This window comes from Squalius cephalus (genome assembly GCF_949319135.1).
Source record: "Squalius cephalus genome assembly, chromosome: 9".
Classification (NCBI taxonomy): Eukaryota; Metazoa; Chordata; class Actinopteri; order Cypriniformes; family Leuciscidae; genus Squalius; species Squalius cephalus.
In genome coordinates, this window is record NC_137130.1 from 27,302,666 (window position 1) to 27,330,115 (window position 27,450).

At 38.3% G+C, this 27,450-nt stretch overlaps 3 protein-coding genes across 12 annotated transcripts in view; 2 read left to right on the top strand and 1 right to left on the bottom strand.

The window, feature by feature from the left end:
• Positions 1 to 2,885, top strand: part of col4a2 (collagen, type IV, alpha 2) — a 115,885-nt gene extending 113,000 nt beyond the window's left edge. For all 3 annotated transcript variants that reach the window (XM_079881649.1, XM_079881650.1, XM_079881651.1), the window contains exon 48: positions 1 to 2,885. In XM_079881649.1, coding sequence (XP_079737775.1) covers positions 1 to 255 — 255 coding nt within the window. In that variant the 3' untranslated portion in view covers positions 256 to 2,885.
• rab20 (RAB20, member RAS oncogene family) lies at positions 2,464 to 12,627 on the bottom strand (the record flags this gene model as incomplete). Its single annotated transcript, XM_079881665.1, has 2 exons — positions 2,464 to 4,202; positions 12,438 to 12,627. The coding sequence occupies 2 exons, from the start codon at positions 12,625 to 12,627 to the stop codon at positions 3,655 to 3,657; spliced, it is 738 nt and encodes a 245-aa protein (XP_079737791.1). The 3' UTR covers positions 2,464 to 3,654.
• Positions 12,543 to 26,402, top strand: naxd (NAD(P)HX dehydratase). Of its 8 annotated transcripts, none has more exons than XM_079881659.1 (11): positions 12,543 to 12,669; positions 16,460 to 16,900; positions 17,839 to 17,977; positions 18,393 to 18,438; positions 18,799 to 18,887; positions 19,052 to 19,160; positions 21,570 to 21,620; positions 23,017 to 23,121; positions 24,466 to 24,586; positions 24,677 to 24,797; positions 25,363 to 26,388. In XM_079881659.1, the coding sequence occupies exons 2-11, from the start codon at positions 16,555 to 16,557 to the stop codon at positions 25,511 to 25,513; spliced, it is 1,278 nt and encodes a 425-aa protein (XP_079737785.1). In that variant the 5' UTR covers positions 12,543 to 12,669; positions 16,460 to 16,554; the 3' UTR covers positions 25,514 to 26,388. The 8 variants fall into 8 exon arrangements, with proteins under 8 accessions (XP_079737785.1, XP_079737786.1, XP_079737780.1 ...); XM_079881660.1 differs by having other exon boundaries at positions 16,460 to 16,870; XM_079881654.1 differs by lacking the exon at positions 12,543 to 12,669 and adding an exon at positions 14,569 to 16,344 and having other exon boundaries at positions 16,460 to 16,870.
• Positions 26,403 to 27,450: the final 1,048 nt, after the last annotated feature.

The following is a 27,450-nucleotide window of genomic DNA, read 5'->3' on the forward strand; positions in this document are numbered from 1 at the left end:
CACACGGCAGCTGGAGATGAAGGTGGCGGTCAGTCTCTGGTGTCTCCGGGCTCTTGTCTCGAAGATTTCCGCACCACTCCCTTCATCGAGTGTAACGGGGCCAAAGGTACATGTCACTACTTCGTCAACAAGCAGAGTTTCTGGTTGACCTCTATCGATCAGTCCTTCCAGAGTTCCCCTGTCTCCGAGACACTTAAAGCCGGTCAGCTCCTGTCACGCATCAGCCGCTGCCAAGTGTGTATGAAGAACCTGTGACCTATAACCTATGAACTTTGACACTATTACAGCAGCATTACAAGTAACACCTGCAGAATTCAGAATTCTTCATTCCAAATTGCAATCGGATGTCAATGTTGCAAGTTAGGCTTTTGAAATTACTTAATGTATTTAATGCATCACATATGACATGCCCTCAGATTCACTCTTCATCACTACTGTGTGCCTCATGACCGAAGATATGTATGTGTCCATGATGAGAAGTGAAGCAAGAGATGCATGAAAGCATAGCTATGATATTTCTCTGTATTATTTACTTTTCTATGTATGAAATGGTGCTTAGTTTCTAACTTATTACCTCAGCATTATCAAACCTAAATCTCTTGTTATTAATACATACAGCTGAACCAAAGAAGCCCATGCTTATGCACCTCTCTGTCTGTTCGTGTTATGTGAATCAAGAACCGGTTCTTATTCAGAACTGGTTCCATTGTTTTAAAAGGCAGTATCTATTGATATTAAACGCAAACAGCCGACATTGTTAGCAAAGGCTATTTATCCTTAGTACAAATAGCATATGACTTCTATTTGCACTTAGTGTGAAAAGCATCTATTGCCATTTGTTGCTGTTCACACTTGGTGTAAACAGAATCTACTTTATGTTACACTTAGGCTACATTCACACTGCAAGCCTTAGTACTCAATTCTGATTTATTGCTCAGATTAGAATTGTTTTTCCTTTTTGGCTGTTCACGTTATTCACGTACTTCCAAAGAACTAAAAGAACCAAAGAACAACCGGTATGTGAAATCTGTGGAGTGACTTCAGGCTGAGGTCGCATTGCAAAACATCCAATCTGTATCTGTTTTAGGCCACACATGGAAGTGGCCCAAATTAGAATCGAAAAGATCAGATCCCATGTGGTATGCGATGAACAAACAAACAAAAAACAGATCTGAGTCACATCAGACAGCTCAAAACGGATTTGTAAAAATTCAATTTTATGTGATTTTTTTTGCCATCGGATTCCAAACGGATATGCACAAAAATCGGATTTGGAGTCTGAACGAAAATGTAGCATTAGCGTAAATAGCATCTGCCATCTCTTTCACTGCCTTTTAAAAATACCGGAACCCAGTGATTTCAGTTAAAGTCCCCCTGTGGTGAAAATCAAGCTTTTAATGTTGTTTATGTCTATGTGGTGTTATTAATATGCTTTAAGTCAAACCATGTGCAAATTAATAAGTCAACACCATTGCTGAGTATTTCCTCCTTAAAACTGCAGCGAACCAAAGACAGTCTCAAAAACGCAGTTTGAAATCGTTGGTGTTTCTGACGTCACAAACTACCTTGCAACCAATCACGCCAACGTGTGATCGTCACCGAGTGGATCTCTGAGCTGGTGCGAGTGAGTGGAGGCGGGGATCATTTGCATATTCATAGAACTGCGCATACTAAATGAGGCAAGGGTGCAGAGTTACATTCTAACTATTTTAAGGCATGAAGAATTTTTTTTCAAAGGAAAAAACTTTAAATATGTCATATTGATGATCAAAAATTAGTTTTAAGGGATACATTTATTGACTACAGGGGGACTTCAATGGCTTTTTGACCATCTGAATTCAACAACAACAGATTGCAAAGTTGCAAAATACAATTTTAATTATATACAGTTCATTTTTAGATTGTTGTTTTGTTCTATTGGAATCTGAAAGGATCTAATCATTTGACAACATGATTTTTGAGGATAGTGATGGCAATCAAAATTTCAATAAGAACGTTCCCTCTTCTTTGAAATTACTAAAATAATTGTTAACAGAACCATTGAGGAACTAACTGAATCAGAATCTGAACCAGAATAATTTAATTACACATGATCATTAAGGCTCAGTGACACAATACTTCACCACAAGGCCGCCTAAACACAGTGCTATCTGCTATTTTTAACCATTATATAAATATAATTTCACCAGACTTACACTAACACCATCTTCTGATGCCTGTATATTATTTTTGCTTTGTGTTTATGTAATGAACAGCTTTAAATCATCACTCTTGGATATGTATTTTTTTTTAGCATGAACCCTTTATCATCTAATGTTGTCACACACTATTCATTGGGTATTTTATTTCATAAAAGGTCATAAACTTTGAGACTTGAAGCTTTTTACTAGAATTTTGTCCAGTCAAGAGGCTCATTCTGGTTTGTTTGTTTGAACCCTTTGTTGGTTACAGCAATTGCACTGATTTCTCTGAGGTTTACATGACACATCTTCAGGTCATTAGAAGACTGTAGTTCAATCTTTGTCCCACTTCCACATAAATGCACAAACAGGCTATATTCTCCATTGAGTCTGTAAACAATGGCTAATGTGGGTCACCTAAAGGTTTTGGACTTTGAGCAGTTTTGCCCATTTTCAGTGCACATTGCACAAGTATTATTGTCCTGAAGCCCATAAACCACTAACGTGTATTTGATACCAGTAAAGAGAACCAAATAAGATTATAATTCAGAATATTTGCATTAAGAATGTCACTGCTTTTTTTTTTTTCATCTTTTTTTTTTTTTAAACAAATGTACTTTCAATGTAATTACGTGGAATATTTGAAAACATTGATTTTGAATCATAGTGTTATTGAATAAAACAACAATAAATGCTTTTTTTTGTTACATTTGTGTCATCTCTCATTTGAATGATATCTGAACAAGATCTACCTTTTAGAAAGTATGAAGTTATGCATTTGTAAAGCACCTTATATAGGGCCCACATCAATTCTTGTCAAATAAAAGTAATTAAAGACCACTTTCTGTCTATTTCAAACATATGCTGTTCTTTTGAACTTTCTATTCATCAAAGAATTCTAAAGAAATGTAACATGGTTTCTACAAAAATATGAAGCAGCACAACTGTTGATTATACATTGATTATAATGTTTCTTGAGCAACAAATCAGCATATTACCAGCATTTTGAATGACAGTGTACTTCGTGAAGCTTTCTCACACTAACCACACACTAACCCATTTATTCCAAGATTTAAGAATTTTTATTTTTCTCATATTAGAATTAGTGAGGCAGTATCAGAAAATGTTCATAGAATTTTTACAAAATATAATGTAGATATGATTTCAATAAAGAAAAAACAGAGATCATGACCATTCCATTCCATGTATGCAAAGAACAACAAAGTAAAAACTATTTCACAAAATGAAAACAAAGACTATTCAGCAAGATCAAGTTATTCTATCTTTTAATTCCTCCCCCCCCCCAAAAAGTGTAATACTGCTCTGGAGTAAAATAAAAAAATCAGCACATAGCAGTAGTTCAAATAAACTCTAGTTTAAGTTTAGTGGCGGTATGATTTATATCCATTTCCTTCTTTGGCACTGATTGACAACACAATCCCACAATCCTCACGCCTCCTATGTTTGCTTGGCTCTAGGCACAACATCCTGCTTTAGTCCTTTTCACCTCCATTGGCGTCTCCAGGTCCACAGTGGAACTCTCTCCTTCGCTCCGTTTCTTCAGAATGGTGGGCAGAACCAGATCGAAGAGGGTTTCGAACAAAACGTCCACATTGTAACCCGTTTTAGCACTCGTCTCAAAGCACACGGTCTCGGCAGGCAGACAGTCCTTCTCCTCCAGGCCTTTGTAGCGCAGCACGCGGGCGTACAGAGCGACGGCGTCCTCTCTGCTCACCTGTTTGTGCTGGAGCGGAGTGCCGGGAGGAGTCGGACACGTGACCTCGGGCTGGGCTTCGTCCCCTCGCTCGCTCTCTGTGTCTGGCCCATGAGCGAGAGTGTCGGTAAGGTCTGCTTTGTTGCCCACTATGGCGAATATGCAGTCAGTGTTGGCGGTGTCGGTCAGGGACAGGAAGCGGTTCTCCAGCTCTGCCAGGCTCTGCCAGTTGGTAACGTCATAGGTGAGAATGACTGCAGCCGCGCCACGGCAGTACATGGAGCCCAGGCCATGGAACTGCTCTCGACCTGCACAGCACAAACGGCACGATCAGTATTCAATTGGAGAATTTGCACTTCACTCGAGTACTATTTAAACGGAATACTTGTACATTACTTTTCTAAGACAAACCTCTTTGTTTCGATTAAAACGAACCCTGGTGCGATTGCTCAGTTAGCGCGGTTCATTTGAATAAGTGTGAACGCTGCCCTGGTGGGCACCAAACAAGTGGACCAAGACCGCTGAAAAGATGGGTCTTGGTCCGCTTCCAAGGTTTGAATGATATATGCACGCAACACAGACCAAAAAAGGGACGTCACAAGACGTGCCTCTAAAAAGGACAGAATGCTCAAGCATACCTGTTTTTTTCTCATCATAGTCACAATATTGCCCATCACATTACAGGCATCAGAACCGCGTCCCCTAGCAGCAGATCTATGTTTGTGTGTGTGACGGAGGGATTCCTGTCGCTGTTTTGACTCCTTTACACATGTATAAGCTCTTCACGAGTTCGCAGCTGGTCGGAATACCATCATATGTAGGCTACGCACATACAACGAGCGCATTTATCCTAGCACACAGCGTTGGTTTGGATGTTCTGTCAGTTGCGTCTCAAAATATATACATAATAAAAGCCGACCAATCGGGTTGTGAACATATCCCTTTGCCTTTAGGTTTGGTATCTTTAGTTTCGGTTTTAAAATGCTAATGAGAATGCAAAGCAGAACAGGACTAAATGTTTGGTCCGGACCAAATAAACCAAGAGTGCGAACACATCTTAAGTCAGTTCATGAAATTTCATCACTGCTAAATATTCCAAGGTCATCTGAAAGTGGTATTATTGGAAAGTGGAAGTGTTTAGGAACAGCAGCAACTCTACCATGAAACACAAGACCACGTAAAGTCACAGAGCGGTACACTGAGTGCTGAAGAGCACGGTGCGTAAAAATCGCCTACGCTCTGCTGATTCCATCGCTGAAGAGTTCCAAACACTGGCATTAATATGAACACAAAAACTGTGCGGCGGGAGCTTCATGGAATGGGTTTCCATGGCATGCAAGCCTCACATCACCAAGTACAATGCTAAGCAGTCGGATGAAGTGGTTAAAGCGCGCCGCCACTGGACTCTGGAGCAGCAGAAACGTGTTCTGTGGAGTGACGAATCACGCTTCTGTATTTTGAAGTCTGATGGGCGAATTTGGGTTTGGCAGAAACCAGTTGAACATGACCTGTCTGACTGCATTGTGCCTACTGTGAAATTTGGTGGAGGGGGAATAATGGTGTGGGGCTGTTTTCCAGGCTATGCCCCTTACTTCCAGTGAAGGGAAATCTTAATGCTTCAGCACACCAAGACTTATTGGACAATGCTATGCTTACAACTTTGTGGGGACAGTTTTGGAAAGGCCCTTTTCTATTCCAGCATGACAGTGCCCTAGTGCACAAACCAGGGTCTATAAAGACATGGTTTGGATGAGATTTGTGTGGACAATGAGTGTAAAATGTATTTGGCCACAACTAAGTCATTTGTCCACAAAAATGGAAATGTTTCATCAGTCACAACAACACAAAGGTAACAGTTAGGTAACATTTTTCCGGATATTGGTTTGAGTTTAACTAAATATGGTGTATATTTGAGACTTGCAAAGTAAAACATATTAAACATTAAATAAAACCTGCAGTATACAAAGTTTGTGCATTACAGATACAGTTAGAAAGGGTCATTTTCTCTGTACGTTTTACAACCCTTTAAAACCCTAATTGCATTTTAAATTCTTTCAAATCTTTTTAAAGAAGTGATATTCTGTTAATTTTGCTAAGTCTTTATTGTATTGTGAAGTCTTTGATGTATTTACACAAAGAAATACTTTACTGTAAGTTGGAATGAAAGTATTCAAACGTTCATATGTATTTGATATGTATTTACAGAAATGATTAAATTGATGCCTTTTGGATTCAGTTGTTGAATGTGCATGTTATTCACTAGAAAAATAGCCTTTAAAGGGATAGTTCATTTTGAAATTAAATTTTGGTATGTTTTAGCTTACCTCAAGGGCATCCAAGATGTAGATGTCTTTTTTTCCGCAGTAGTTTCAATTTTGATATTTTTAGGTCAAACCATTCTTGTCTGACAGTCATATCATGCAGGTCTGTGGTCACTGTCTCAAAGAGCATGCACAGAGTCCAAATTAAACAATTCCCCATCGTCCAAATTAAACAATTCCCCATCGTAAGTACACATTGAAGACTCGAAACGAGCGGTTTGTGTCAGAAAACGAACAGTATTTATATCGTTTTTACCTCTTATAACACAGCCACGTCCAAGTGATCTGAGGGCGCGCGCGCATCCTGCTGTGTGACGTGTGCGCAGACTGGTGCATAGATATATACACTAGATGTCGCCTTAAAGACATTCGTTCCGATGAACTGCCATAGACAAGGTCTGTGCATGCTCTTTGAGACAGTGACCACAGACCTGCACTAAATGACTGACAGACAAGAATGGTTTGACCTAAAAATATCAAAACTGAAACTACTGCGGAAAAAAAGACACCTACATCTTGGATGCCCTTGAGGTAAGATAAAACATACCAAAATTTAATTTCAAAGTGAACTATACCTTTAATAGTTCTCGTATAGGAACAAATTTGACATGGTTAAGGTACAAACGGGCTTGTCACTGGGGTGGTACCTTAAAGGATCAAATTTGTACCTTTGATTGTACATTTGAAAACAAGTTTTAAAAAAACAAAAGGTACATTTTGGTTGCCCATGGTACAAATCATGTCCTTTAAAGGGGACCTATTATGCCCCTTTTCACAAGATGTAAAATAATTATCTGATGTCCCCAGAGTGTGTATGTGAAGTTTTAGCTCATACACCCAACAGAATTTTATTTACAGCACGTTTAAAACATCATTTTTTGGGTCTGTGAAAAACGCACTGTTTTAGTGCTTCTCCTTTAAATGCTAATGAGCTGCTGGTTCACGGCACAGGGGGCGGAGCCTAAGCAGCCGCGATCAGAGCCAGAGAACAGCAAAGATGATAATAATAAAACAGACAGTCACAGTAATGGTGTTCATTTCGACCATAAAAATGCCTACAGAGTCAGAGAATATATGCTGTATGGAGTTGGAAAAGGTATAGTTTAGTTTAATTACGATTATAACCTATTTGGCATTGCTTGTATACCATAGGCGGACAGAGTACACAGCTTCATTACTTGAGTAAAAGTACAGATACCCCTTGCTAAATTTTACTCAAGTACAAGTAAAAGTACTACAGTCAGATGTCTACTTAAGTAAAAGTACTGAAGTACTTGTTTTTAAAAGTACTTGAGTATCAAGAGTACAAGAGTACATTTTCTAAATATTGCATTACTACTGCCACAGTGCTTTCATTGGTAAACACAGCAAACACTTGAAGCGAAAACTATCATTAACTTGTTCAGAAAATTGAAATAGTCTGGCGAGGTGGGGCCATGGGTTGGCACATTCCCGGGATGGACCTGCTGCGTCTTCATCCATTGTTTCGTTCGTGGTTTTGTCTCTTATCTAAATCTGACCATGGAGTTGACTTTGGCAGAAAGCTGAATGTGATTGCTGATAGGCTGTCCCAATTAGTGGCGCCTGCACAATCCAATCACGTTTGAGAGGGAAACAACAAAATGAGGGTTTCCGAGATTTTTCTTTTTTCCTTTTTTTTTTTAGAAGTAACGGGTACTCACGGTTATGGATAGAAATGTAGTGGAGTAAAGAGTACAATATTTGCCTCTCAAATGTACTTGAGTAAAGTCATGAGTACTCCCCAAAAATGATACTCAAGTAAAGTACAGATCCCTCAGAATTGTACTTAAGTACTGTACTCAAGTAAATGTACTCCGTTACTGTCCGGCTCTGTTGTATACACTATTAATGCAAGCCTGCTGTAGGACTCCGTCTGACGATCTAATTGTCTGAATGATGACACAAAATATACTGATGAGTTTAATAAAGTTTACTGTATGTCACACAAAAGATGAAGCATCAGTTTTTCTTCAGAAAATCACTGTTAGAGCTGAGTAAACAGTATAAGAAGTGCATAAGTAACTTACATAAGTTTCTGTTGAGTTGAGGGAGGATTTTCTTTGAAAACAAAATGAATCCACCTCGTCTTCACTGGCTAGCAGATTTCAAGAGTAAATAGAGAGAGCTATGTGAATGAATACATCCAGCTACAACACCTTCAACGCTTGGGAGATGCTTCGACGCTTCTCGTGAGTGCATTGCTGCAGCAATGGCTGATGTGTACAACTCGCAGTGAACTCGATCAGGGCGTGTCTAAGTTATAACGGCAGTGTCAGTCAACACTCGTGGGCGGGGCCTGTGGCTTTAGTGATGTCACTAAAGCCACATTCTGAAAACGGGTCGTTTGGAGAGACTGCTTTTGATTTATGGGGATTAAAAAAAAAGGAGTGAGTGGATTTTTATCACTGTAGGGTGGTTGTGTACACACACTGCCAACACACATTTATGTCCAAACACCATACAAAAGTGAATTTTGCATAATAGGTCCCCTTTAAGGTACAAACTGGAATGGAACAAATTTGTTCCTCTATATTAAGGTACAATTTTGTACCAGTAAAAGGTACCGCCCCAGTGACAAGGGTTTGTACCTTCTTTGGTACAAAATTGTACCTTTTTTTCTGAGAGTGTACTGATGAGGATTCAACGGTACAAAGGTCAACAGAATTAAACACAAGTACCCTGAATAGTTCTGAGGGGCCAAATCTACTTAGTTAAAGAAGTAAAAAGTTACAGACTGGGGGTAAAATGATCACTTTCTCTTTCTCTTTCTCCTTTAAAAAAAGAAAGACAAATGTTGTCAGTCATGATACTGCAACAGCAGATATACAAGAGCTTATTGTTGTAAAAATATGTAGTGGTCTTACACTAACTTGGCTTCTACTGTCTGTGTCTGAGGGATGTGAGAGAGAGCTTTGTTCCTTATTCTTATGCATTTCGTGCAGCAAAAATGTGTAAAATAATAGACCTCTAATGCAAATTAAGCGTCGAATACTTATAAGCATGGCTCATTTTAATTTTTAAAATACTTGCATGCCACCAAATCAAGTTCAAAGTTAAAATCATAATAAATTCAATTTACATTCGTATTTGAGATAAAATGTTCATCGTAGGGATGATCCTGCATGATTTTTTTGTTATCATGATCGGCCAGTACTTATCCCGATCATTCAAGCTTTATATAAGTGATGTGTAAGCTCTCCGTTGACTGTCACGAGTAACCTTTTTTTTTTTTTTCTGATAAAGTAATACCACAGATGTTATTATTTACAGTAATGTTGTAGGCCTATATTATTTTAATTGACAATCAAATACATGAGCACAACACATATTCATTTTATAATGACATTTTAATTGGCCTTTAAAAACAGTTTCCGCAAAACACTATCCATATAAGGATGCTTCGGCTTATCAAAGAGCCTAGAAGACTTTAAACAGTAACTGTTTCTATTTATTTTTGAATATTATGAATGACTCCTCTTGGCACCGGCCCTGGCTCCATCCAGAGACAGCGCAAAGAAAGTGATGGAGTTCATTCAATAATACACTTAAAAACGCTGATTCATTCATCAATGAAACAAGGTGTTGAAATTATTTTAACTTTGAGCACCACTTTACAAGGCTCAATCGTTGTGTTCAATGCATTAAACCGCGTTGACGGATGGAAAATCCCCTTAAACGTTGAAAGGATACTTCAACAAAGATATCGCTTTCATCTTCTGACAACTGATGGCAAACTGATTTTTTTTTACAAATATATGACTTGACCTGATGAAGGACAGACGCAGGTAATCGCACATGCTGTCTGCTCTGTGTGTGTGAGTGTGTGTCTATGTACAAGTGTGTAAGAAAGAGTGTGTGGAGGAGGCGCTGCCTCAGCCACCAAGAGCAGATGACCAAAAGATTTTCTTCTGAAAATGTGTATGAAAGCTCTGTTATATATCCCCCATGTCTGTTGGTTGTTAAATGTTTTTTGTATATTTCTTGAAATGTTATAAAAAAAAAAGTTTGATGTCATCAAGTGTTTCACGTCATCAATTGGTATAGGAGATTGGCCAAATTTAGTGACTGTCATGCTGATAGAATCATAGGCTGCATCCAAAATCGCATACTTCCCTACAATATAGTAGGCAAAAAACAGTGTGTGGAAAAATAAGTAGCCTATGTCCAAATTCACAGTACTCATAAAAGAGTAAGCTAAAAGTACCAGGATGACCCATTTCTTTCAGTGAGATTCTGAAGTGTGCATATGATGGACAGCTTACCATCCCATGATGCCATGGAAGAGGATTTATGACTGGCAGTAAAGCGACATAACTGAGGCTGGTACTGTCACGTGATAATGACAACATGGTGAATGTAGATTACATTCATACTACACACATTAATACCTTATGTAACATGCTTTTTTTTGCAGTTATTGAAAATAAGTGCCTACTCAAGAGAGTATGCGATTCAGACGCAGCCATCAAATGTGGTTATCGGCAGATAATGATCTGAGACTGCGACCGATCGATTGGAGCATCCTTAGTTCATTGTACATAAAATTTTTACATACTGTAACTTTAACAACTCAAAACTCCCCAGTGAAACTAAGCTTGCGCAACATCGAGATGTCATAAAGATGAATACATTTAACACTGGGATTTAAAGTATTTTCATGATGTAAAATGTATTACTCCATACCTTCCCTGAATTCAAACCCATGAACTTGGCATTGCTAGCATTATGCTCTGCTGTATGAGCTTCAGAAGCACCAACAATATCCACTTAGACATGGTGAGGTAATACAGAGAAAGTACCTTTTTTTGTTTTGTTTTTTTTACATAAAAAATTGTGGAGATGTAAACCTGCAATTTCAGGGAAAAAAGAAAATAAATTGTGAGGTAAAAAGTTGCAGTTACCTTTTTTATTTTATATTCTGTGGCAGGAAACAAACCTCTACCCAACAAAATATAGAGTGACAATGACCTAACATTTATATATATATATACTAAAAGGGCTTTTACTTAGTAAAAATAAAATCAGATCAGTCAGAGGGCAGAAGCAATGTTTTGATCATGCAGGTAATTTAGAGGCCTTAGAAATTAATTCTTCATTTTAAGGTTTAAATCTTGGAAAATGAAAATTAAATAATTGTAAAAATATATGACAAACTGTCATTATGCTCACATGATGATCTGCATGCTTTACATTCCTGGAAATCCAGGTTATTTTTTTCCATTAAACATAAATAGTGCCACACTCCCACATTTATAAAAAAAAAAAAACTGAGAAATGTACAGCTTCATGGTGAATGTCTTTTGTCCCTTCCTCCTACACCCCCACCCCTGAGAAACAACTGTGTGACCAGTGAAACCTTTGGTTTCCACACACACACACACAACCTCATCTGACTAGCACACAAGCATGTGACTTATTGCCAGATAAGAGACCGCAAACAACAGTACACGGGGTCATCTGTCATCTGAACAGAATAAAATTCCACAGGAAATGACATAGGCTACTTTCTACATTAGATATAGATAGATAGATAGATAGATAGATAGATAGATAGATAGATAGATATTACATCCATAGGCTATACAATGATAATATGTCGTCTGTTTAGACCTTAAGAATGTTATTATTTTACACTATACAAAAGACTAGTTAAAAAAGTGCCTTTAATGGGTGAACTTTTCAAACATTGGCCAAGGCATTTAGGCATTTACTCATTTACATACTTAAATCAGGTGAAATATGCATAAGTAAAAAATCACGGTCTCCATATTACATTCTAAATATAAATAAAACAGGCAAGAATTGTTTTTCCCCCCTGTAAATTTTGAAGTAGGTCAAGTTCTATGAACTTCATGCATGACAGGGCCAGTTGTTAAATATCTGAATGAGGAACAAAAAGTGCTGACATTTACGAAAAAATGCCATTACCAACACTGTGAGAAAGCATTTCTGAGCTCTTAAATCAGGATTTAACAAATGGCAACAAATAAAGCAGAAACTCACAGAAAAAAATAGTAACAAAACCAGATATGACTGAAATAACTCTCACCTGACATTATAGGAGTGTGTTTATTTAGTTAAAAGTTCAGCTGACGGTTGGTATTCTTTTAAAAGACACACAGCTTTTACGAAACACACTGTGATAACGTGTTTATGTATTTTGAGCTCTGTTTTACTAAGTAAAGAGTAGAAGTAGCCAACCTGCAGTGTCCCATATGGATATGTTGTAGGGTCCCCACTGTTTAAGGAAGAACGCCCCTCCGACGGTGCTTATAGTGTCCTTAAATTTCCTCTCCGTGTATCTGTGGAGGAGAGAAGTCTTTCCTACGTTCATGTCCCCCAGAATGACGACTTTCACGTCGGGTTTCTTGGTCCTTGAGGCTTGAGGCATGTCTCCAAACACATGCCACTCATGCACACTCAACTCTTACAGGTAAAACCTCAACATAAACAATTCAGAGGACGGGCTTTCGCACCATGCGTTTTAAAGTGCATGATCTTATTACGTCCTCCGTATAAAGCTTGGCGAAATAAATCCCATTTGTGTGGGTTAAGTCAAAAAAAACAACAACAGATTTTACATAAAATTAGTAACGACGCCGATTTTCTAACTAAAGAACTTTCAAGTTGGGTTCAGCGGTAATGATGTGCTGTCCGATTCGTTAACGAGTCATTCTTTTGATTCAAGATTCGTTCAAGAATCTGATTGAATCAGTCCGAGTGCTTCTTGTGCCAAAAACTAGCTCCCATTTAAATGATTTTTTTTTTATTATTGTTTGATGTAAATGCTTATTGTGTTTTTATAATTGTAATGATGCCTGTAACATAAACTGGGACACATGAAAATACATTAAATGTGCTAATTAATAAAACATAATCAAATCTTAATAATCATATGTATAAATTAGCTTTATTTAAACATTTTTGAGCATTTTTTTTACAACAATAGCCAGGTGGTATATAAAGACATACGAAATACAACAAAATAAAATAAATATATACAAAGAATAAAATCATCAAATGATATTCCTAACATTTTAGAGCATGCTTGGATCAAGGGACCATGTGATAACATCCTGGCTTAAAGCAACACTAAGTAACATTTTTTACCTTAAAATAATGTTTCCAAAATCGTATCAGTGGTTCATCAAGTCATAACAGGGTGAAAGGCACTTCTGGATTCGCTTTGCAGCCCTATATCTGCTAGAACCACACCATGAAAGTTGCCAAACCGGGTCGCGTTTCTGTAGTTCGAATGAGACATAAGAAAACTACAAATTTGACTTGCTTTACGTCAAGCGTTACAATAGTCATTATTTAGTTTTCCTTTGTTTCTGATGTCGCAATACATCATACTTTCATGAAATCATGCAACATAATCTACCTTGTCTGTGGACATAGTTCATTCCAAAGCCAGTGCTAGATAAACAGCGAGTGTGCGTGCGACAGTAGACTGCGGGCGGCGAAATTATTTACGACAGCGGTAATGGACAATTCCGCTTCCAACCTGTAGGGCGACCGAAGAGGAAAAGTTCCTTAGTGTTGCTTTAAAGGGATTATTCATCCAAATATGAAAATTCTGTCATTAATTACTCACACTCATGTTGTCCACCCGTAAGACTTTCGTTTATCTTCTGAACACAAATGAAGATATTTTTGATCAAATCTGAGAGATTTCTGTCCCTCCGTTGACAGTCTATGCAACTACCACTTTGACGTAAAACTAATCCATTTCAATTGAGCGGTTAATCCAAATTTTCTGAAGAGTCTCGATCGCTTTATATGATGAACAGATTTAATTAAGGGCTTTTATTCACATAAACATTGATCAGGGAACATAAACAGAAGCCAAACCTGCATGACGAACAAGAACAAACCTCTTGTGGAAGCTCAAACGTGCTGCGTAACACGAGAATGAACCTCATTGGTTCTTGCTGAAGCTCAAACTTGCTGCATAACACACAAGAATGAACCTCATTGGTTAATTGACTAAACCGCTCAATTCATATTGATTAGTTTTAGGCTACGATCTCTTTATGAACTATTTGAAGCATCGAAGTGGTAGTTGTGTAGCTGTCTGGGACAGAATTCTCCGATTTCTTCAAAATGATCTTCATTTGTGTTCTGAAGATGAACGAAAGTCGTCATGAGGGTGAGTAATTCTAATTAATGGCATTATTTAAATTTTTGAGTGAACTATCCCTTTAAATAAATCCACTGAATCACTTTTGTAACCGGTTCTTTGAAAATGTCTGTTCAAAAGAACCGATTCGCCTACATGAGTCAGAGTTCTTTCCAGCTTAACAGTGGCGGGCGGGGCAAATGGAACTTCAGTGCCGACGTCACAGGAAGTAAAACAGTAAAGGCGGCGCTAAATAAATATTGCTGTTTTTGCTGTTTTAATATCATTGTAAACAGTCGTCGCTACTGTGAGTGGCATTATTTTGGGTGTATGTCATGTCACATGTGGACTGAATTTCGCTTATGTCATCACGCATAAGCAGCAAAAGCAGAGCGTCAGCGGAAGTCTGACGATTGTAGAGGGAGGACAATTCTTCTGTGTCTATCTGATCGAGAGAAGTCCTGTCACAGATTCATTAATTAGAATAAATACTGAACTTTGTTCCTGTTATCTGACTGGATACTGCATCTAATCCCTGTACAAAGCTCCACAGCGCCCACTCTCTACCTGAACAGTGTTTGTTTACCCGTGAACTTGATGAATCTGCTCAAACGTGCCACCTTCATTTTCTCTGAACAGCCACTAATTCTGGCAATTGGTAAGATCGGAGTTTATCGTTGGTTGGTTTCCCAAACTATGAGTAGGTTGAGGAGGACGGAATGCATGGACGTAAATGCTCACTTCTCGGCGTGATAACTGTAACCATTGCGATTGTAGCAGTGTTGCTGTATGATAAAGGTAAATGCCAAAGGAAAGTGCCACATTATAGTAGTGGAGTCCAGATGCTTCCGATCTATTTTTGACTGAATGCATTTTCATTATAAATGAAAGAAGCAACGTTTTGAGTGACCACGAGTTGATGTAAAGCCTGGTGATTTATGTACGATTTGAGTATGTTCCGAAGGAGTTCACATGTCACAAATGTTTGTTTTTTTTCATTAATGTTTTATTCATTTAAGATTCTTCAGCTTATTGTCCGGTTTAAACTGAATCGCATATCCTCACCCTGTAAGTTTTGAACCACAATTTTATTTTATTTTATTTTATTTTATTATTATTAAGCTTAACTCACTTTTCAAACACCGAACACGATAAGCTGAACATGCTGAGTGAAAGTGTTTTCCTAAAAGTATTCTTGGAAACGTTCTCCAAGCTATTTTACGGTTTTCGCCACTGAGCCGTGGCGTGGAGCGCACGACTGCGATGACGTGGTACACACGTTGTGGTGACGTTCTTACTGTTGTTGGCGCGGTAAACACTGGCGAAGTTCTAAGCAGCTTTGCATGAACCAGCTCAGTTAATCTCGGCGAGGCCTGTATCACTATGCGCTCGGAAACTGCATGAGACGTCGTCAAAACAAGGCCTAGATATCGCCGCCGCCTGTTCGATGCGAAACCGAGTTGCATCCGTGCTCGGTTGCTTCGACCATCATGCTAGTGAATGCAACGCGCGGTTTCCTGTGGTCGGACATGGAGACCAGAGCGCTGTTGAATATCTGGGGTGAGCACGACGTGCAGACCGCGCTGGACGGGAACTTTAGGAATAGCCACGTTTACCGAGACGTCGCGAACCGTTTGTGCGAACTGGGCTTCGATAGGACACCAGACCAATGCAGAATACGGGTTAAGAGCTTAAAGAGGCAGTATTTCCAAGCGAAGGAGGGATCCAGGAAAAATGGGCAGTACCACAAGATGTGCAAGTTCTACGACGAGATGGAGAGGATATTGAGCAATAGACCGTTAGTAGAGAGGCAGGATATTGATAGTGTTGCCGTTGGGGGAGATGAAACGATGGATGAAGATGCTGAGAGTACTGAACTCTTGCAGGAGGCTCACATGGATGGCAGTGGTGAATGCTCTTTTATGGAGCACACAGTCAAAACTGAGTATCCATCCTGCCCCATTCCGGTGACAGTAGGAGGCATGAGTATGTCAACTTATTCTGATCAGTCAGAAAGCAAATGATCTGCCATCTTTATCCCAATCGGCCTGGTTTCCTTTATGTATGTGCATGTTAATATCTGTATCTTCTTCTTTCCAAGGTTCATTTCCAACCAAACAGAGCAGCCTAACAAAGACCAACCCGCCCGCATCCTCGTCGAGCAGGCCACGGAGAAGCAAGAAGCGATTCGCGAACATGTCGCTGGAGAAGCTGATGGAGAAGTTCTTGGAGCAGAGCATGGAAGCAGAAGACAACTTCTACCGGCTTGAGGAGCAGCGTCTTCAGGCTGAGGATAAGCGCAGGGAGGAGGAACATTCCAGAGAGTTGCAGATGCTGCAGATGTTGGGCCAGATTTTCGCTGGCATCAGCACATCCTCTCCTGCCACTCCGCAGCCCTCTTGTATACCCCAGACTAACCCCACCGTACCACTCATGCGTCCCTCTTTTGGGAATCGTAACCATCCGTCTGCCTTGAACGAGTTTGCCAGCCACAGCCAACCAGCTGGCCCAGGTCTGCTCATGGAAGAGGGTGACGCTAAATGTTCGTCTAGAGTTGCCATTTACTTTCAATTGCCAATTATGAAATCAAAAACCGTCAATTTATCCAATGCTTTACTGTTAAAATCAATGAAAAGGATAGTTCATCGAAAGATGGAAAGTCTGTTGTTATTTTTTAGGTTTTTTTTTTCGCATTGTGTTCAAGCGTCTTTTCACCCTATTTTAATATTAGAAGCATAATTATTAGAAACGTTTCATTTTTCAAAAAGAGTCCAAAAAAACAACAACAACAAGAATTCGGCTTGGTGTTTCTTTTTGAACACAATGGACATGGACATATTTTCCATACATTGATGATGCATACATTGCAACTGAAAAGGCTTCAAAAAACATAAAAGTGGTCCATACAGCTATATTCCAAGTCGTCTAACGCAGTATTATAGCTTTATGTGGAACATACATACCGATATTCCTCACCACACAAGCTTTGAAACATAATTTGGGTTCAAGCTCAAGATTTAAAAATTGTGGTAGGTTTGATGTCATTGATGCCTAAACGGTATTGGTTCTTGAGTGTAACATAAGCGAACCTGTGGGTTGAGTATGTAAAATACAGAATTATGAGCTAGAGCAGTAGAGAATATTTTCAGTGAATAAAATCCTAAATTTCGAGTTCAAGTGGCTTCAGAAGACTCGGATAAAGTGTTCAAGCTGTATGGACTGGTTTTATCATTCTTAATATTATTTTTTGTGTTTCATTGAAAAACAACATGGTTTAAAATGAGATGAGCAAATGATTTTCATTTTGGGCAAACAAGTTGTTTTAAACAGTAATTTTAACAAACCAGCTAAAATGGCTGTATCTCTGTCAACTATTATAGTCCCAATGCATGGAACCGAACATAGCTGCTCTGGTTTGTGATGAAACCAAAGATTGTTATTTAAAACTAATGATTGATTGTTACTGTGTTCCTCCCTCAGTCATAGAGCGCTCTTTCTCTCTGGGCACGGCAGGAATGGACAGTGTCATTCCTCTTGTAAGAAAGACAATTCCTCCACTGACATCCAAAAAACACAAGGGTCAGGATGGACGCATTGGAATCATCGGAGGATGTCAAGAGTAAGTGACGCACAGATCTTTCTCAGGGCTATACACTTACCAAATTACTAGGTAAGCAGCTGTAATGGAGCTTCAATGGCTTATATTAATTCATGGCTAACTAAATAATCACATATTTGGGGGAGATATATAAAAAATGATACCTATTGCTACAATTTCATCCCATCGTACATTTCCTCTTTTCACAAAGTTGGTATGTGTAGACTGTCTAATTTCTAGAGCTTGCACCTAACTCACTTTTTCACTTTCAACCACATACCATCAAATCATTTTCTGCCGCAAATAATATTATTATAAGGTGCTATGTGCTGTGATGTGAGTGTTATAGTTATTAGCAGGCTGTTTTCTTCTGTTTTAACTCTCTGTATGTATTATTTGCTTGGTGAAACTTACATATTTGAATTTTTCTTGTTAGGTACACAGGAGCACCTTTCTTTGCAGCTATTTCGGCTTTGAAAGTAGTAAGTATTCTGTTCAAAATCCACTGCATTATGTCTTTCTCATCTCCATTTTGTCTTTTTATTCTTTAGGGCAGGGGTGTCCAATCCTGCTCCTGGAGGGCCACTGTCCTGCAGAGTTTACCTCCAAGCCCAATTAAACACACCTGAAGCAGCTAGGCAAGGTCTTACTAGGCTTCAGGCAGGTGTGTTGAGGCAAGTTGGAGCTAAACTCTGCAGGACCGAGTTTGGACACCTCTGGTTTAGGGAGATATGCAGTAAATTGTCTTCAAAATCCTTAAGTGATAGCATTTCCAGATCGACTCATATTTATCAAATAAATCACCAGTCATTAACTTTCTACTCTTCCTGCCTGTTTTCCAGGGAGCCGATCTGTCTCATGTGTTCTGCACCAAAGAAGCAGCTCCAGTCATCAAGTCCTACAGTCCTGAACTCATCGTCCATCCAGTGCTGTGAGCAGGAACTTTGATTACCATTGGCTTTTATTCAATATCTAGATATTTCGTGTCATCATGCCAGCTTAAACATTTTTTTTATTTATTGTCATATCGAGAGAAAATTGAGTGTGATGGTTCTTATGTGGTGCTGTTTCGCGCCTGGCTGTGTGTTCCTGCAGAGACAGTCCCAATGCTGTGGAGGAGATTGAGAAATGGCTGCCCAGGCTTCACAGTCTAGTTGTGGGTCCAGGTCTGGGAAGGGAGGATATGCTTCTGAAGAATGCAAAGGCAAGAGAAATTATGCTTTACGAACATGTCTTCTGTGGTAATGTAGTCAATACTAAAAGCATTTCATTTTAAAAGGTGAATTTCTTTCTGAATCTACTATATATTATCAACCACAAATTTAGACATAGTTAAAGGGTTAGTTCACCCAAAAATGAACATTTACTCACCTTCAAGCAAATGCAATCAGAGTTATATAAAAAAATATCCTGTCGCATTGCTGGTCAGCTGACCACATCGTAACACTTATTATAGCAACAAATAAATATAAATACATCCAAATTAAAAAATAAATGGCGATAATACCGCATATCGCTATTGAGCCACTCAAAATTACTGCAAGGGAAAATCCTTCACCGCGACAGCCCTAGTTTTACAATTGCCTTATTTTTTTTATTTTACATTTAGACATCAACATGAATGGCACATCGAATGACTTAGGACTGGGTTTACCTCGTAAGAAAAGTATGGGCCATTTTTATATTTTGCTCAAAGTAATAAACTGCTAAAAACATACAACGTACATAATCTAATAATCAAAACTCTCATCATGAACACAAAACAAAGTTAACTAGTAATTTTTTTTTTTTGTCTTCCTTTGCCATCCCTAAATAATTTTCCAAATTATAACATTGTTTATGAAATGCTCTTAATATGCTGATTAATAATGATACATGTATGGAGAAAAATAAATAAAAAGGCACAATGTGGTAACTTGTCACACAAACCTAGTTTAGTCATCTGTATGTCAGAAAAATAATTGTAGGCCTATTTGCAGCATTCTCGTTTTTTGCAGTATTTTATCAAAAGTATCTATTTTTCTGCTCACCTTGTTTCTGCTACTGTTATTAAAAATAACCACGTCATCTGTAGCTCTTAAGCCCAAAGTATACTTCGGCCGTCCGTGTTCCGCAACGGTCCGCGCACAAGTGCTTGAAAACATCCACTAGACAACGCGCACAAGCTGAACGCGTCTTTCCGCACTCATGCCCAAAGGAGTGGAAAAAGAAGTATAGACCTTATTCATAGCAGCGCTATGACGGGTATGAAAGCCAGGCTGTGAGAGACAAACTTACTCTGTTTTCAATGGCATCTGCTGTAAAAAGCTGTATAAAGCTCCTAGGACACTTATAACTTCCACATTTCATATATTTTGTCTACTGAATTGTCTGAAATGAAAGATGCAGTGTTTTGTCAGTAGAACAATTCAAAAACACATTAAATAACAGTACGAACCCACTGAAGAGGTGTGTGTCTTTCCCTCACAGCCTCGCCATTAAAAATCAAAGATAGATGGCGCAAAAGATCATTACCATGAGCGGCCCTGAGCACCTATGATGTAAACCGCTACGTTGTTTTGACTTGCTGCTCACTTTAAAATGTAGAAATGGTAAAATGGCGCAATTATGATGGAACCAAGCTGGGGTCCAGAACCTAATTCTAATGAATCACTGACAGTAGCAATAAATGCAAAAACAACATTACAGCAATAGGCAATAATATAATTGTGGAATAGTAAATTCAATATTAATTTGAAATACTTAAATTCAGGGTAGGCCTATTTAGTAGCCTGATCAGTGAAAAACAAATCAGTGCAGTGGGGTAATTGTGGGACATCATATTCACAATGATTTATTCATCAGTCACACACACACACACACACACACACACACACACACAGGGACGTGTTATCGTGATAATGTAGCAATGTAGAATTGTTGCCCAAATGCCCGTACAATAACACGCAAACCAAACATTTCCCTTTTGTCCAGTCACAGAACTATTTTAATTGTATTCATTAATGGAACTTGCGTTAATATCACAACATGTTATTAAATATAAAAATAATAGGCTGAACAGTTAATATACAATAGGCTGTGTAGACCACAGCAGTTCTAATTATGTGCCCAGCAACATATTTCTGCTTAAAATGGCAAGCGCAGTTAACAGTGCGCAACAATATTTTATTAAAGTATAAAAACATCTTTATGAATTAATGCCGTACCAAAGATGAGGCGATTTGACCAATCAGAAAAAAGGGTCGTTTCGGTGCCGCCCACATGTGCAAATTAAATATTGAACATATTTATAAAACACAAACAAAAAAAAGATATCAAGCCAAAATCTTGCTTTCCGTTTGTTTAACATAATGAAAAAAACAAGCCATTTTTCCATTTATCACGTATTCCTCCACGGAACACCAGCATTTCATTTTTCAGATTTAATGGATTAACTGAATGATCGATGATGCACGGACCAGGAGTCTGCACACTTTTAACAGCCTGTGTAAATTAAGATTTTGAAAAGTGTATTTCTAGAGAGCTTGCTCATAATAGCTACATAATAGCTTATGTATTTTCACATTTGTGTTTATGTTGGTTTAATTTATGTTTGGCTCATGTTTCTTTTTAGGAGATAATTGAGAGGTCAAAACTCAGAGGAATACCAATCATCATTGATGCTGTGAGTACTGTTTTCACTGACACTGGCAGTCGTGGCCTAATGGTTAGAGAGTCGGACTTGTACGCGGGTAGTACGACTCTCAATACCAGCAGGAAATGACTGATGTGTCCTTGAGCAAGGCACCACACCCCCAATCGCTCCCCGTGTGCCGCAGCGAATGGCACGGGTTAATCATGGTTTGCAGTGTGTGTGTTCACTACTCGCTGCTCTAATGTGTGTGCACTAACTTGCATGGGTTACCATAATTGGCCTTCACGTCACTTCACTGATCAATACTCGGATCTTTTTCAATTTTCAGCCATCCGAATAGGCTAGTGACAGGCAGCACACATGGCACGACTCGTGTTTGTCATTAATCTTGTATTTTTGTTTTATTTATACAACTGACCACAGGTCATAAACCTGAAATAAGAAATAAACCAGTGTTACAAATATATCCATTGAATATATAATGCAAAATAAACAAAACATGAAATAGTTACAATAAAATAACTAGATCTATTTCTGCTGTAAATAAGAATACACTACATAATACACATATAATCTCCTATACAGTCTTACACAGCTGCGTCAGAACACTGCAAAAACTACATTTCCCATCATGCATAGCAGCGCTCCTGCGCAGAGTATAGCTATCACAGGAGTCAGCAGGCAAAGTGCATTAATCATTATAACACTTCAATTCAATGTTTTACTAAATGCAATTCCGTCGCTTACCACACAACAGTCTGCTACAGTTTACTTGGTAATTTGTTAATTATCCAGTGTTCGAACATATCGCAAACCGAGAGAGCTGAACAGTACACGCGCTAACTTAACTACAAATTAAGTCTCTCAGCACGGACTAAGCACAGCCAATGTCAACAATTACACAAGTACAAAACATTCCTAAATTAAAGTACAGCAGACCGTAGCTCATGGTAGACATTTCAAAAGGTTGTAAATCGCTACATACCAACGGGCTGTGTGCTCCTGACGATGGATTGTGAATAAACAATGAACGCTACTCTACGTTTTTTATGAAGCTTACAGCGCAACTGCGCATGCTCATACACAAGTGACCATCACGCAACAAAATAATCATTATGAAATAAATATAATTTGCTTAAATAAATCCTACTGTTCCCAATATTTTAAGCAGACTTTTTATAACCATGAATTTTACCAATATATTTTTTCTAGTGACCAAAAGAACCAAACAAATACGCTTTCATACTTGGCATAAAGCCAATAGATTCAGTGTCCCGGATACATTGGGAGAACTGGGTCAGAGATAATAGCTCTGTCATGGCTTTTAAACATTACAGTATTGATGCATACTGCATGATCTAAATTGTGTATAAAATAGTCAATTGTGTAAACTAACGTGTTTTTTTTTTTTTTTTTTTTTTTACAGGATGGCCTTTGGTTAGTGGCAAAAGAACCATCAGTCATTCAAGGGTATCAGAGAGGAATCCTCACACCCAACTTTATGGAGTTTACTCGTCTGTATGAGGCCATGGTGAGAGTTTTGGATGTGCTAAAACATTCTATGTAGCTGCACAAGTTCTCTTTCTACGTAATATCTGAAGCGCTGTTTGAATCTGGAATCTCATATGGTTGGGACTTACAATTATTTAAATTAACACAATCCTAATTAAAATACTAAAAGAAACCAAAACCAACAATATACGGAAAGCCTTTGAATATTGTCTTGGATAAAGGGTGAACCCAAAAAGGTTAAGAACCTGTCCTAGAACACAGAAATAGAAAATCATAAAGGCCCAGATTTACTTAAAGCAAAATCGAAAAAACTGCAATGATGACTCTTTCTGGAACAACACAGCAACTAAAACCAAAGAATTCACAAAGGTTTGTTATAATATTGTTCTCTTTATAATGTTATGTAATATGACAGTCCCAATCATAGTTATTATTAGTCATGCATTGCTGTTTGAGCTGCATGCGCTCAATGAACACCGTGGTAAACTGAAGCACTTTGCTAGTGGGTTATTTAACTCAACGAAAGGCATCTCTAATGGGATTAATTAATATATACTAAATAAACATAATATTACAAATTATATCTGCACAAAATGATGTGAATGTACAAGTGAACATGAACAAAGTTACATGCTATTCAGAATGTCTAGTGGATGTGCTCTTCCGGAGCAACGTGCTGAAACGGCAACTAAAACCCAAAGATCTGACAATGTTTTATTACAATATTGTACAATAATGTTGTGTATTATGACAGTTCCAATCCTCATCATTATCAGTAACTTATCATTAGTCGTGCATTGCTGTTTGAGCTGCATGCGCTGAAGATGTTCGTCAGCGCGCTTTATACAGCGGTAATTCTTAACCAGAGATTAATCAGATGCATATAGGCCTACACAAAATAAACACCATCTTACATTTGCTCAAAACAAAATTCTGTGAATGCACACACAAACTTATAGTCAGGTGTAACTAGCCTTTAAACATAAAACGACCCCATACATAACCTCCGGCGCGCTCGCTTCATTTTTCCTCCTCTGCTTTGTGTTTCGTGGTTGAGCAGCACACGTGCATGACCACCTGCGTTTTATCAATTAAATTATCGACAAATGAATCAATCATCGATTAACCGTTAGCATCCCTATTTAAGTTATTGTTGAAAGCAAAGTGTGCAGCACATATTTTCATATTCGTCTAAACTCAGTGTGGGTGGCATCGGGTTGTATTACCACAGGTCACGTATTTCAATCTTCTTTTCACCCTTAAGTAAAAAAAAGAACTTCACCCAGAGTATATCGCGGCTTTTACAGACACCCAGTGCATACAGTTGCAGTGTACGTGCTAAATTATTAAACTTTGATTTCAGCATCATGAACCTCTGGACAGCACCGACCACAAGAGAAGTGCTCAGCAACTGTCCATCGCCTTGGGCAATCTGACCATGGTTTTAAAGGGGGAAGAGGACATTATTACTGATGGAAAGAACAGTAAGTGGCTTTCTTGAAATATTTAGACTTTATAAGGTTCCAATGCACCATTTTCTTTCTCTAATGTGTTGTGTTTCTACATACTTTCAGTGCTGACCTGTAGTCAAGAGGGCAGTGGGCGGCGCTGCGGAGGACAGGGAGATCTGCTCTCTGGTTCCTTGGGAGTTTTCGCTCATTGGGCGTTCAACTCACCTCCAGATGCCACTAAAGGGTAGAGTGCTCCATCTTCAGTAGTTATTTGATGCGTCATTGAATATCACTGAGTTTAAAGAGGACCAATTATGCTTTGTTACATTTTCAACTTTCTTTAGTGTGTAATGCTGCTGTTTGAGCATGAAAAAGGTCTGCAAAGGTACAAAGTCAATCCAAAGGGAGTTATTCTCTAATATCAGTAAACACCCACTGTAGTCTTTAGTTTTCGACCGTAAACGTGACAATATTCTTCTCTTAAATAATTCCCACCCAAAAAACTTGGTTGACTTGTGTTAGTAGTGTGTTGAAACTCACGGTTATGGTAAAGGGCATGATACTTCCAAAACACACTTGATGCGGTTGACCAATCAGAACACACTGCACTGTCCAGAAGGCGGGGCTTCATAGAGACAGGAACTAAACAGTGTTACTGACAGACTGGGAAGAGAGGTGCTGCAATCATGTCAAATATGTGAACAAAGATAACATTTAAGCATTTAACCTATTCTAGTAGACCTGGAAAATGGAGAGTTTGTAAAAGAGTGTAAATTTTAACTTTAAGTGTGAAATTTTTTTTTTTTCAGCATGAATCCCTCGCTGGTAGCTGCATTCGGTGCTACGTCTCTGACAAGGCAATGTAATCGCCAGGCCTTCCACAAACACAGCAGATCAACCACCACCTCTGACATGATCCAGGAGATAAGCAGCGCTTTCAAGAAGTTGTTTGAAAGCTAAACTGTGTGTGTATCCATTCTCTTTTTATGGTCATTATAAAGACTAAAGGTCTGCATCTTAACGCTACTTGTTAAATAAACATGAAGTACATTGTTGAGCATCTATGTTCTTTTTTTCTTTTCCCTTTTATTTTAAAGTGCCTCTTGTAGTTCTGCAATATAGTATCAACTACTTCTCCACTTTCATATCTGTGTGGTGGCCCTCTATAAACGTCCAAACACTGTTTTTTTTTAATGTATGTCTATAGATGTGTGTGTTATGTCTGCGAGTGTTTAGATTTGTATATGATAACCCACAAAGAGATAGTTTTAACACTGTCCCTCTATGAATGAATTGCTGTCTTACTACCAGCTGCAATTTATTTGTTGGTCTGCTTGAAAAATGCTCACTTTCAAGTATTCAAAAAAATACCTTTATAGTGGATGTTCTCCTTACAATAAGCTGTTTAACACCTTGTTTTCTGTCAGTAACTCACAATCCTCATTTAATGTGTGGGTCAAATTACAAATAATTGAAAGTGGCTGTCACTTTTAGATATAGTTTGTTATTCTACATATTAAACTAACATGAAAGTTTTACTTATAACTGTTTATCTTTTGTATTATTCCCTCTGTGTGGATAATGAATGTGTCTGGACATGATTTTGGTTGGTATGATCGAGATAGTTGAAACAAAAATCAAATGGGGAAAAACTGTACAAAAAGTGTTAAGTTTTAATATCATTCCTGTTTGTACTCACTCTGATAGTTTTTGTATGGTTGAGAACCATAGAGTATGGGGCTTTTGTTAGGTAAATTCATACCTATTTTATGTCTCATTTGCAATACACTTGTTTAAAAAAAATGCATTCAAATACCCTTTTGTAATAAATTAGTCACCAAACAATTTGTAAATTGTAAGTCAACATATGACAACACTTGAGAAAAGGTGAAGTTTCTAACTTTATCCAACAAAAATCTATTCATTTTAATTTTACAAAGCATTTAACGGGGTAACATATATTTTCGTTTACACTTTATTCTAAGGTGTATTTGTTACTGTTACACATTTAAGAACGGAGTAATATCAAGTAACTTCCAAGTACTTCCTATAGGGTTAGGTTTGGTTTAGTTGCATGTAATTATGCATAATGTATAGTTAATACTGTAGTAACTACATGCAACATATGTAACAATGAAACTATAAAGTAAAGTGTTACCGTATTTTCTTATAGGAGATAAGCATGTGATTTTAGTACTTTCAAAATATATATTTTTAAGTGACGGACGGTTCTGCCACATTGTTGCAACCGTGCTCTTCGCCACACCACGTTCAGATTGCAAAGCGCATGCGTGACTTCCATGAAAGCCCGTCTACGGAAAGCCTGTTCACTCCAACGCCCTATTAAGTCCTATTGGTTGTAGTTCCAATCAGAGTTCCACTGGGGGCGCTCGCCATGAGTGCAAAATGAATGGGAGTCAATGGGGCTAGACGGCTAAATTTGTCTCCCTCACCCGATTGCCGTTGAGAAATCTCAGATTTGATTGTAGGTTTTGCAAGTTCAACATGGGTTATAGATCGAAAGTTGAATGAACGAGTACTTATTTCTTTTCGATTTCTTACAGGTTGAGTTGTTGTTGCCCATAACACGCTAGCATTCTGCTAATGACGTCAGAATTGACATTTTGAAAGACTTTTTAAAGCAAACAAGTGACTCTAAAGAATCTAACACCCAGCAATGTGTAATTTCTTTGCATCCCCTTTCGAAAACAACATTCAAATTACTAGACAAAAAATTATATCCTGAGAAAAGTGGATTTTGAGAGGTATTTCGCCATAGACCTCCATTCATTCTGCACTCGCCTGCGAGCGCCCCCGCATGGACAGAGACGTGTTACTGCAGCCAGTCCAGAAACCGGAAGTAAGCAGAGAGTGCCAATTCTCTTCCTTTTAGACAT

Excerpts from the sequence above, each read along its gene's own strand:
- naxd (XM_079881653.1), top strand. The coding sequence starts at position 15,849 with ATGCTAGTGAATGCAACGCGCGGTTTCCTGTGGTCGGACATGGAGACC. Across the intron at positions 18,439-18,798 it reads CTATTTCGGCTTTGAAAGTA|GGAGCCGATCTGTCTCATGT; the intron begins GTAAGTATTCTG and ends CCTGTTTTCCAG. Across the intron at positions 24,798-25,362 it reads CCTCCAGATGCCACTAAAGG|CATGAATCCCTCGCTGGTAG; the intron begins GTAGAGTGCTCC and ends TTTTTTTTTCAG.